This window comes from Schistocerca serialis, chromosome 2 (genome assembly GCF_023864345.2).
Source record: "Schistocerca serialis cubense isolate TAMUIC-IGC-003099 chromosome 2, iqSchSeri2.2, whole genome shotgun sequence".
NCBI classification, from domain to species: Eukaryota; Metazoa; Arthropoda; class Insecta; order Orthoptera; family Acrididae; genus Schistocerca; species Schistocerca serialis.
Genome location: NC_064639.1, coordinates 976,842,313 through 976,855,032, shown reverse-complemented (window position 1 = coordinate 976,855,032; position 12,720 = coordinate 976,842,313). Strand labels below are relative to the sequence as shown.

Sequence of the window (12,720 nt, the reverse complement as noted above, 5' to 3'; positions counted from 1 at the left end):
ACAAGCTGAGTTTCACACAAGTGATGCTTTCTAGATCTGTGCTGATTTGTGAACAGAAGCTTTTCTCTCTCAAGGAAATTTATTTTATTCAAACTAAGACTATAAACATTAGAGATATATGAAATTTACATCCCTGAGTACAAAATACTCAGATAAACTGTAGAAAGGCTGGCTGATGAGGTATTCTTTTACTAAGTTTTTGAATATCTGAGTGTTTCCAATTTCCTGGCAGTAATCTGTTACATTATAACATTTTAATTCAGAATAAAAGAGTCCATTCTGGACCCTAGCTAGGAATGTATTCCCTACAGGAAATTATTTTTGTTTATAGTATTGTGATCATGAATTTCACATTTCATCCTAAATTCACTGTTGTTATTAACCCAAAAAAGTGTCAGGGAGTACATGTATTATGGATGAGAATCTCAAGTTCCCTGAAAAGGCATGTGCAAGATGTTTGGTTATTGGCTTTATAATATATTCTTATTGCTCACTTCTGTACAGTAAATACTTTTCAAAGCAGGCAGAGCTGAGTTTTTCAGTTAACTTATCCATATATTTGTATCTACCTCAGTTTCTTGTCCATGTAAATGAGTGCCCATTGTTCTATATTTGGGCACCTCTAAGTAATTTTTATTTGTTTGGAAATCGATAATATGAGTCTTTATAAGACTGGAGATTAAACTGTTTGTTGTGAACTAGTTGAAGCCTGTTGAATTAATCTTCTCGCTGTGATTGGTGTCAGTGTTTTTATATTCTCTATCAATATACTAGTGTCCTCAACTCACATCATAGTTTTTGAAAAGTTGTCTAATACCTCAGGTAAATCATTTATGTAAACCAAGAACAGGAAGGGACCCAGCATCATATCTCTTGGGACACCAAATTTAGTGTTTTTTCCACATTAAGTGTAGTTTTATTCCTGTTATTTCATTTGCTAATGTAACCCTGTGTTTTCTACTGTTAAGATCCAGCTTAATCCAAGCCTATAGAATGCCTTTAATATTATATCATTTTAGTTTCCCCAGAAGAACTTTCTAAGTAGAGAAGCCTTCATGGAAGTCAAACAGAGCTCTTGTTGGATGGTTATTCTTGGCAAATGATTCAGTATTTTGTCATAAACTACCTTCTCAAAAAAATTTCAAACCATAGGAAGGAGAAGGTGGTTCTATAATAAGAAGTGCCTTGAATAACTCCACTGTTATAAATAGCTGTTACTACCACATACTTCAGTCTTTCAGAAAATACGCCTTAACTCATTGAATGGTTGCAAAGATAACTCACCTTAGTCACACAAGGTTTTCATACTTTGATGGGAACCATCACAGCCAGAGAGAGTTACTTCTTTTCAGTGATCTGATGATTTTTCTAAATTTCCTGACATATGACTTAGCAAAATTGATGTCATGGTGGAGTAATCAATGTTTGTCTAAGTAAGTGTAATGGATCTCCTTCTGATCCTCAAATATTCTTTTTCTTCTGTTTTCAGTTACTGGTAGGAAGAATTCATTGAATTTTGCAGTCACTTATTTCAACTTGTTATCATGTGTCTTGTTCCTCTCTTCGAGAAGTTGGATATCATTTGCCTTATTGAGTTTATTCATTTTATGTATAGTAATGCATGAAATTGTCTACACTTTGTTCTCAGACTTTTACATATTTTATGCCCCATTGTCTTTTTTCTTGAAGGTGGTTTTGAGCCTTGCTATTGACATAAGGTTACCTGTCTGTATCACAAATGATACAGTTAATATTTTATCGTTATAGTGGGAACATCTGATCTGAATTGAAAGGAACATTTGTTATTTCGAAATTGCAACAATAACAGTGTGCAAATTATTGAGTTGTACAAACTTGGACTGTAAATTTTTGCTCAGGGAACAGCAATAAGGATAACAGATCGATGAAGTATTAAAAAGAAGTATACAAGAAATACAAATATGCTAAGTGTGCAAACATTGATGGAATAATTAATTAATAAAGTAATTGTTTACTCATCTCCCCCCCCCCCCTCTCTCTCTCTCTCTCTCTCTCTCTCTCTCCCTCTCTCCCTCCCTCCCTCCCCCCCCCCCCCCTGTTCCTTGTCTCAGGACTCTTGCCTCCTCCACTTCCACCCCTACCCCCTCTCAGTATCTATCTTATCCCATTAGTGGTCCTTCAATATATTCTTTAAGTTCTTCTGTTTGTTTATTGCTTTCTGTCACGGTGTAGTGGTTATTCTAATTATCCCTAACATTTTTCTGCTTAGATGTGCTGTACCTCTCTTATCTTTCCACACTTTTGCGTTTAGACATGGTGATACATATTTACATCTGAGAAAACTTTTGTTGAATCTAAATTTTTATTGGTTTCATTTACTATCCTACACTGAGTTAAAGTTGCAACATTACTATCAAATTTCTTGAAAAAAGACTCCTCAACAGGAACTACTTTCTATATGTTACGATAGTATTGTATTTCACATAGGTACTGACTGACTGTTGTTGCCTGCATCACAGGGAACACCGTCCCATCTCCGGGGATGGAGGCGTGCCCCTTCTGTTATGCAGTGTTGTCCTCGGGCAATCTTCGAAGACACATCAGGACACAACATGCAGGCATACCACCTGCCTCATGTACCTACTGCAGCCGCATCTTCAAGAACAAGTACAGCTTACGTGAACACACCCGCATGGTGCACGGTGTTTGGAAAAGATAACACTTGCACTCTCTAGCAGTGATGGAGATGTACACTACACTGTGCCATCTTCATTGCTTCGGTCTGAGGCATACCAAACCTTAATGGGCAATTATTTGAGATTTTTTTTGATTGAGTGGAAATATGTAAGGGAACACAATTGTGATTTTCAGGCTGGCTTGGCAGAAAACTATTTGTAGTGTAACTCTAGGAAAATGAATGACTGGTTTTTCATATTTCTCTTTGAAGTATTACTCTCACTGTACTGTAAAGCTGACCCAGAGTTGAGCATTTGTTGATGTATGTACACCTGAAAAGCAGTTTATATTTCTTATTGCCATTTTAATAGCCTTCACTAAAAATAATGAATGTGAAGAAAATTTAAGTCTGTGATAGAAGCTTCATGTACAGTAGATGGTTATTAGCCATTGTGAATGTGTTCGTCATCTTGATTTTTGAGGTACAAATTGCATATGTTCATGGAAAAATAAATGAATGATTAAGGACAGATGAGCACTCACTCCGGAGTGGAAGGTTGAGTGATAGACAGGTACACAAAGCAATAATGATGGTATTGTGTTATTGCTCAGCTTTTGAGCTCCTATTCATGTCAGAGCGCAAACACACGCAGTGCCCCCCCCCCCCCCTTCTCTGTCCCCCTTCTCCCCCTCACACTTTGTCCTGCTGCCATAGATTGATTGTAAAAAATAATTAATTGCAGGTAGTTTTGGGGAAAATCTCCTGGTTTTTATTTTCCGCTCTCATTTTATTGTTTTTTTCCATTCCTTGTAGTACTATAGCTTAAGTCCTGTTTCTGTTCCATGGTTTGTCCCTTCCTATTCAGGTATTTCCTTGTGATGGCAGTAAGCAATCAGATGTGTCTTGTGAACTAAATTTTGTAAAGTGTGATACGTTTCAACCATTTATTCTGGTTACATTCTGAAATTTACACTGATGAGAAAAAAAAAATGCAACACCAAGAAGGAGTTGTGCAACAAATGAAAGATGGTAGGCATGTTTCTACATCCAAAAGATTATGTCTACTTAAACATCAAGCAAATCGAGTAAGAGTGGCACTAGTAGTGCCACTATGAGGATGCAAATCATGTTTGCTTTAAATAGACATTGTAATGGTCATGAGGATTTGTTATCTTTAAGACTGAACATAGTGAGTTGATGTTAGTCAAGAATGCCTTTACTGTGACAAAGACACCGTTAATCATCTTGGGGTTGAAGCTCTTGTTTCCTTGTTTGCTTTAACAATACATATGTTTTTTGGATAGGGTCTGCCTTTAACAAAACACAGTTTTGTTTTTTAACCCAAACATGTTTCACTGCAGTTGCAGCATCTTCAGTGGGTATTTAGTTTATGACTGTTAAAGATAAAGAATGTTCTTTACTGTTGGTATACATGTAACTATTAGTTTTTAAATTGTAATCACAGATATTTGGGAAAAAAAACACATACAATTATGAATACCTTTTTACCACATGGTGTGGTTTTTCTGATATATTGTGTTTCTACAGTGACTGTTTTGTTTCACAGTTTGTCATCTGCAACCACTCACACCTTAAAGTATATAAATTGCTTAAGCCAAAATTATTTTTTGAAGATTGTTATTTCTACGCATGAAATTAATTAATTATGTTTGTGTGTGTGTTTTCATTATGTTTCACTTAGGTTTTCTTTTCCCTCTTCTTCATCACTGTTAAACACTATATATTGGGCAGTCACTGTCATTGTCACTGTTTCACTGTTTACCAGCTGTAAAAACTCTCACCTACAACAACAAAGCAGTCCACAGAATAGGCAACATGTCAAAAAAACAAGGGGTAAAAATAGTCTACAGGACAGACACCTCAACACCGAGAAAACTAAGGACAACCAACACAGGCACAGACAAACACAACACATCTGGTATTTACCCACTAACATGTCAAGACTGCAAATCATTTTATGTAGGGCAAACAAGCAAAAACTTTAATACCAGATACACAGAACAGAGAAGAGCATTAAAAAGTAAGAGCTGTCATTCCACATTTTCTGAACACCTTATGGTCAAGAAACATAACCCAACAAACATCAATACTGATTTGAAAATTCTCAAATGCTGTAACAGTCCCACACAAAAACTAATAATTAACAAAAATTATCAGATACAAAAAACCATAGTGGAAGGAAAACAAGTGATAAATGAATACACAGCTCTCTGCAACAGCACTCTGTTCTCTGCCCTCAACAAGGAATTATTAGACAAGACCAACCTATAGAGTGCTCCCCCACCTCCCCCCCCCCCCCAACCCCCCCAAAAAAATCCTCAAACCTACTGTCACACTCCCCTGCCTCTCTCTCTCTCTCTCTCTCTCTCTATCTCTGTCTGTCTCTCTGCCCCCCCCCCCCCCCTCCACTTTCACACACACACACACACACACACACACACACACACACACACACACAAATGCACAGACTTGTCTGAAAGATTCAGAACAGTCGCCAGGAACACCATCAACTGTTCCACTGTCAACCATGTTGTTTTTACAACTTCAACTGTTCCACTGTCCGCCATGTTTTTTTTACGGCTGGTAAACAGTGAAATAGTGACAGTGACAGTGACTGCTCAATATATAGTGTTTGACAGTGATGAAGATGAGGAAAAGAAAATGTAAGTGACACACACACACACACACACACACACACACACATGGAGAATTAATTAATTTCAGGCATAGAAATAACAATTTTCAAATCGTAATTTTGGCTTAAACAATTTATCCGCTTTAAGGTGTAAGTGGTTGCAGATGACAAACTGTGAAACAAAGCAGTCACTGTAGAAACACAATATATCAGAAAAACCACACCATGTGGTAAAAAGGTATGAATTCATAATTGTATGTGTTTCTTCAAATATCTATAATTACAATTTAAAAACTAGATGGCCACATGACACTACCGAGAAGAAAGACCATTGTATTTAGTATATGGCTCCGTTGCATCACATTGCGTCTGCAGCAGCTATTTCCACAGCAATTGTCACCACAGTGACACAATGAACTGTTACAAATTGGTTAATTTAAGGACAGTTCTGAGCCAGACCCACTGTAGTGTGCATCCCACTGACCACAAACCACCACCATTTGTGACTTCAGTGGTGTCAAGCGAGAGTTCTTCAGAGAGCAGGGTTGAGACTGTTGTGTTTTGTGATGGGAGCTACTTCTGCCTTGGTACCAATGATTGCCATGTATTGATTAGAAGGAGGCTAGTTGAGGACCTGAACCCAACCTGTCTGCATGCTAGATGCACTGGACCTACACCTGGACTTATGGTCTGGGGTGCAATTTCATATGCCTGCAAGAGCACTCTTGTGGTTATCCAATGCACCCTGATTGCAAATTGTACTTCAGTCTGGTGATTCAGCCTGTTGTGCTGCCATTCGTGAACATCATTCCAGGGGGTGTTTTCCAACAGGATAACGCTCACCCACATACCGATCTGTCTCCAGTCGAGCGCATATGGGACATTATCAGATGACAACTCCAGCATCATCTACAAATACCGTTAACTGTCCCTGTATTGACCAACCAAGTGCAACAGGCATGGAACTCCATCCCACAAACTGACATCCAGCACCTGTGCAAAACAATACACGCAAGTTTGCATGCTTTCATTCAACATTTGGGCAATGGCACTGGCTATTAATGTACCAGCAGTTCACATTTTCAATAGCTTGTCTTGCACTTACACTCACCTGTGGTATTGCAATGTTAATCACTTCAATATAGTACCTAGACAGATGCATTCCAAAAATTTAATTACTCTACATTAACTATTTTTTGGTGTTGTGATTTTTTCCCTTCAGTGTATAATCCTGGATTCTTATTTTCTGCAGATGGTGCACAGCTCATTCCCATCCAGTCTCTTGCCCCAACACATGCCTTTGGTCCAGTCCCATTATCCCATACTATTTTAGTCTTATCATACTTTTATTTTTAGCTTCCTGTATCAGCTATACATATAACTGTAACCAGTCACTCAAGAAATGACAATGTTCCTTTCAGTTATGCACTGATGCACTTCACAGTGAGCTGTCACTTGAGAAATGCGTAATAGGCCAGAGTCGGAATCATGAATAAATATATTTAATAACAGTCCAAGTGGAAAATGTAACAGTTTCTGAAATATTGCATGACTGTGGATGCAAGAAAACCTGAAATGACGTAACCAGTCATTTTATTCATCTTTCCAGTATGCTTATCAGTGCATTATAACCCATCATGCGGTGGATTTATTTAAATTAATATAATATTAATCATGGATGACCTAATGACACAGTAGGTTTTGCAACTTTAAATTTTTTTTAAATATTTATTTTTGGTCATTTCTACACATATCTCTTCTAATCAACAAGTGGCACTGTCTGCCAGCAAAAGGCTAAAACGAAACTATTTAGTACATGGCTTTTATGCAACTTTGTAGTTACATGTAAACTTTTGTTGCTTTTGTACATAGCGATATAATGGAAATGAGAGTTTGGCATCATTGGCCGGGAGGCCCCTTGCGGGGCAGGTCCAGTCACCTTGGTGCAGGTCTTAATACATTTGACGCCACATTGGGCGACCTGCGTGCTGAATGGAGATGAAATGATGATGAAGACAACACAACACCCAGTCCCTGAGCGGAGAAAATCTCCGACACAGCCGGGAATTGAAGCCAGGCCCGTAGGACAGCAATCCGTCACACTGACCACTCAGCTATCGGGGCCAGACAGCAATATAATACCTTCCAGTATTCGTAGGCCCTTTACTGAATCGTATTTATATTACACACATGTTGTTCAGAAAATCATATTTAGAAACCATGTATGTTTCATTGTTTTAAATAAATCCACTTGATGCTAGAAATTTAATGCTCAGAAATGCATAATGGACAAATAAATGAAGTATCTGGTTACAGTTATTTATGTATTTCAGTTGATATTGATAACTGTCACAGTTGTGCCTTATAAAAAAAGTTTTCCTCCAAAGTTTCTCATCTGACTCCTTTCCCCTCCATTTCTGAATTCTGTATTCTCTTCCTTTCCAGTTCACCCTAGGTACTAATACATCTGTGTGTGAGTAACCTGGAAAGAGAGAAACTTTAAACATGATCAGTATCATCATTAGTTTTTCATGTCCACATGAATTAAAAATATTCTCTGTATAGTGATAGCAGGTTCATCATCATACCATTATGTATCTTCTATCATTGGCTATCCATTATTGTATTATGTTTGCTGATTAAAAATGTAGTCCTTTCTCCTAAAAGTTTTCAGAAAAACATGTACTTCAAACTTAAATGGTACAGCTCAAGTGGAGTGTGAACCACTAGAAAAGCAGGAGCTGGGATACAACCACCATCACCACCTTTAACTGTGCAAAAGCTCAGATCACATATCCATCTGATCTCTTTTACTTTGCTTGTCATACTACCTCAGTTTGTGCTATGAGTTTCAACAGTTGTAATTGAATTCTGATAACAGTTTCTAGTGCCAGTTTTGCTTTGATGTTAAATTTAAACTTATTCTGAGAGTGTGGTATTGATAAATGAAGTTAACTGTTGATACAAAACAGTTCTGTTTTTATGAAATTGCATTTGTGGCAATATTAAGTAAACTGTTGTGTATGATGTCTGTTTTCACCTATTAGAGTAGACTGAATCTGCAGCAGCTTGCCTGTGAATACCTACTATTCAAAGAGGGTTACCATACACCTTCCTCCTGAAGGTTGGTTAGTCACAGTTGAATAGACATGAAAAGGTTTGAAACATTGCCTTAAACCTACAAAGAACAGAATTGAAATAATTGTAAAGCTATAAACAGTGTTTTTAAACTTAATTGTTGTATCTTTGCATTGAACTGGAAAATTCTAATTTCCAAATTATAAACTCTCATGTAAATGTACTATGGTCTTCAATCTAATCTGTGAATATGATTGAACCCTTCTAACATTTTATTGCAGAAAGAAGCAAAACTGATAAATGTTAATTTCCCAGTCTGAATGCATATTTCTCTCTTCCTCTATCTTATTCATAACTGAGTGAACACATTTCTTTGTAAATAATTCAAAATCTGTACTTGTTAGAGTTTGATGGTGAAAATTTTCTTGTCCTACAATTCACAAATGCTTGTGTAGTAATGACTTTTACAGCCCAGAAGAGGCAGTGATAGAAATGTCTATTTTGAGATTTTTTTCTCTCTGGCCAACATAGTTGTAAGGCAAAAAATGTGGTCATTTTTCATGCAACATTAATGCAGATGCCTACAGAGCCAGGCAGAAATTTAGTAATTGACTGAATGGTGATTTTGTTATCATAAAAAAAAAAAAACAGCAGATTAGAGAATTTATTTGACGAGAGTGCATAGCTTATACCCACATCCATAGTGCATGTTATTTCTTCCTTGTTTGTAAAAATGTTATCCAATCAACACAGGAACCTACAGCTGAATGTGACAAAACAGTTTTCAGACAATCATTTTTAAGAACTGAATTTATTTTATTTCTATGCTTTAAAGAAAGATTTTAAATCTTTATTAAAAATCTTTGGATTGTATGTCCAGACAATTCAATCCGTTAAAAAGAAATTATTATATACTGTAATCTTCAGTGAGTGTACAGTCTTATAGAAATAAAAGTTGAAAACTTTTTGAACTGTTTTATTGAAATAATCAGTCACGTGTCTGTTTAGTATTGTTTCACTTCGCAGGGAGGCTACTCTGAAACTGATGCCATTATAACACCTCTCTATAATAGGTTGAGTATGCACAGGCCAATAACTATTGCCTGATCTCCTTGATCTAACGATTTTCTAAATTTTTGTGTTGCTAATATACTTAACCAAGGTTCCACCTTGATGTCTCCTTATCCTTCACCCTTACAGACATTTATCTACTAATTAAACATCATATTGTGTCATCAGCTGAGATTCTGTATAGCTTAACCAAGATATTAGTTGTGTTGTTCATGAGATTCTGTCAGAGAAGTTGTGTTTTCATGGAACTAAGGGAGTTGAGCATGTCAGATCTTGATAAGGTTTCAAACAGGTGCAAAGGCTGGTGACTTGCTTTAAAGTTCAAAAATGTAAACAAACAAACATACTATATTATCAGTGAGTCACAGATGGGGTCACCCACCTCATATAAATATCAGGGTGTAACAATTTGTAGGTGTATGAAATGAAATGATCACATAAGCTCAGTCATAGATAAAGCAGGGGGCAAAGTTCAGTGCATTAGTAGAATATTAAGGCAATGTAATCAGTCTGAAAAGGAGATTGCATACAAAACAGTTATGCAACCCATCCTAGAATAGGACTCAAGTGTGTGGGACCCATACCAAATAATACTACTTGAGAAATTTAATGTGTACAAAGAAAGACAGAATAAATAATCTCCAGTTTGTTTGACCCTTGGAGTGCATCATGAAGAGCTGAAAAAAACTGGACTGTCAGATGTTCGAAGACTGATGTCATCTATTCTGTGAATGCCTTCTTAATAAGTTTCAAAACCCAACTTTAAGTAATGAAGCTAGGAAAATTATGCAGGCTCCTTCTTTAGCGGTCACAAGGACAAGATTAGACTAATTGCAGTGTGCACAGAAGTGTTTAAGCAATCATTATTCTCAGACTCCGTATGTGTGAACTGAATGAGAAAAAGCCCTAATAACAAATACGATAGGAAGTGTCCCTTGCCGTGTACTTCACACTGTTTTCCAGAGTGTAGATGTAGACTAATGTAATTCTTACTGTCGAACGTGAATGCAGAAAATTATGCCAAGTTATCATCATCACCAGCAATAGCCAATTCTGTCATAAAGTGCTGGGGCATCTTCAAATCAGATACTGATATAAGTTTTAGCAAATTCCTCAAGCTGGTATAATCTTGGGCTATTCTCTGCCAGGTAACTGTAAAATCGGGGCTTGACAGGAACTAGCAGAGATTGAAGACAGGAGGAGTATGAAATTAGAAGGATGTATTAGGAAGATAATTGCCATACGCAATTCACAGAAACTGGGAAGGGGTGGGGGGAGTGGTGGGAAGGTGTATGCCATGAGTTGTGAAACAGCTGTTGAAGTTTTAGGCATGTTCAGTCATTAGGTGATAAACTTTGCTCTTGAACACAGTTAGCGGACAGCCATTCATTTAGGTTGACAGCTGTACATGCCTTTCATTTTGTTTGTTTTATCCATCACACCCCAGTATCATACTGAGACAATATTATTGAATTACAGATGTACAAATTATTGAACACAAGAAAACTGTCAAAAATTGAGTATGCAGAGCCACAGGATTGCAGAAAATTGCATAAATGCTTGGAATCAGTCTGTATGAAGAGCATATTGTGCAACAAATCTGTACAGCAACAGCACACAATATATTGTATTTCTATCAGATGTTTGTGACCTGGTGTAAAAAGAAACTTTGTTTCCTCAACCACACAACACATTTACATTGATCCATAGTCCAATCTTGCTGATCCCATGACTACCACTATTGTAACTGACAAAGTTGTTGGGTCAACATCTGTAAACATAGACACCATCTACTGTGGAGTCCCATGTTCAACAATGTGTGCTGGATGGTTTACTTCGAACACTTGTGCCTCCAGTAGCATTGTACTCTGTCATCGGATCTGCCACAGACAGTCACCTATACTGCTTTACTTAGTGTGCAACCCTCTGATCTATGTGTCCCATGATGATGTATGGATGCCCAACACCTTGCCACCTACTCATGGTTTCACCATCCTTCAACTACTTTCATATTCACCAGGTGTGGAGCTATAACAATCTGCCCTTTGTCAGTGACACAAATGTCAGTGGATTTCCCCTTTCGGAGCCTGCATTGTCACTTGAATGATTCCCCATCCATCTCTACTCTCATTACATTTTTTTCCTTACTGCATCACATGCCTGCAATGCCACTAAGCAGTGGTGGGCAGAGGTCATAATGGCATTTTTAAAGAGTAGATAGTCTCAGTCTTACTTTAAAATGAGACCTCTTCTTATACCACTAACTCCATTGAATCTACACATATTTCTTTTACCATTTAAAAGAGTTTACTACTATATAAGAAGAGTATTAAAAATAATAAGAATTTTGTCTCTTGGAAACATCTTTATTTATTCATCTACATGAATGTTATCTCCCAAAATTTTCCACTAGATATTACACACATATATCAGCACTTTTTCCAGACCCCAAAACACTTCTGGACCTTCTAACCTTTTCTGTAATTGGCACAATGGTAATATAATTCAAAAATTGTAATAATATTTTACTTACATTAATTTTTTTTTTCCTCGATGTTCTCACAGTTGGCACAGTCATCTGAAGATACGACATTTTTACCGTTTAGAACAAATTACAGAATTCAGTTTTGTTTTATATACACTCCTGGAAATGGAAAAAAGAACACATTGACACCGGTGTGTCAGACCCACCATACTTGCTCCGGACACTGCGAGAGGGCTGTACAAGCAATGATCACACGCACGGCACAGCGGACACACCAGGAACCGCGGTGTTGGCCGTCGAATGGCGCTAGCTGCGCAGCATTTGTGCACCGCCGCCGTCAGTGTCAGCCAGTTTGCCGTGGCATACGGAGCTCCATCGCAGTCTTTAACACTGGTAGCATGCCGCGACAGCGTGGACGTGAACCGTATGTGCAGTTGACGGACTTTGAGTGAGGCCGTATAGTGGGCATGCGGGAGGCCGGGTGGACGTACCGCCGAATTGCTCAACACGTGGGGCGTGAGGTCTCCACAGTACATCGATGTTGTCGCCAGTGGTCGGCGGAAGGTGCACGTGCCCGTCGACCTGGGATCGGACCGCAGCAACGCACGGATGCACGCCAAGACCGTAGGATCCTACGCAGTGCCGTAGGGGACCGCACCGCCACTTCCCAGCAAATTAGGGACACTGTTGCTCCTGGGGTATCGGCGAGGACCATTCGCAACCGTCTCCATGAAGCTGGGCTACGGTCCCGCACACCGTTAGGCCGTCTTCCGC

The 12,720-nt window shown here is 38.1% G+C and overlaps 1 protein-coding gene across 2 annotated transcripts in view; it reads left to right on the top strand.

Moving 5' to 3' along the window:
- The window catches only part of LOC126458388 (protein bric-a-brac 2-like), a 419,174-nt gene that overhangs the window by 357,362 nt on the left and 49,092 nt on the right, over positions 1-12,720 (top strand). The window contains exon 6 of one of the 2 annotated variants that reach the window (XM_050095393.1): positions 2,499-2,793. The exons of the other annotated variant lie outside the window; for it this stretch is intronic. Within the exon in view, the coding sequence (XP_049951350.1) occupies positions 2,499-2,698 (200 nt within the window). The 3' untranslated portion in view covers positions 2,699-2,793. Of the gene's footprint in view, positions 1-2,498; positions 2,794-12,720 lie in introns of those variants that run through there. 2 annotated transcript variants of the gene reach the window in all.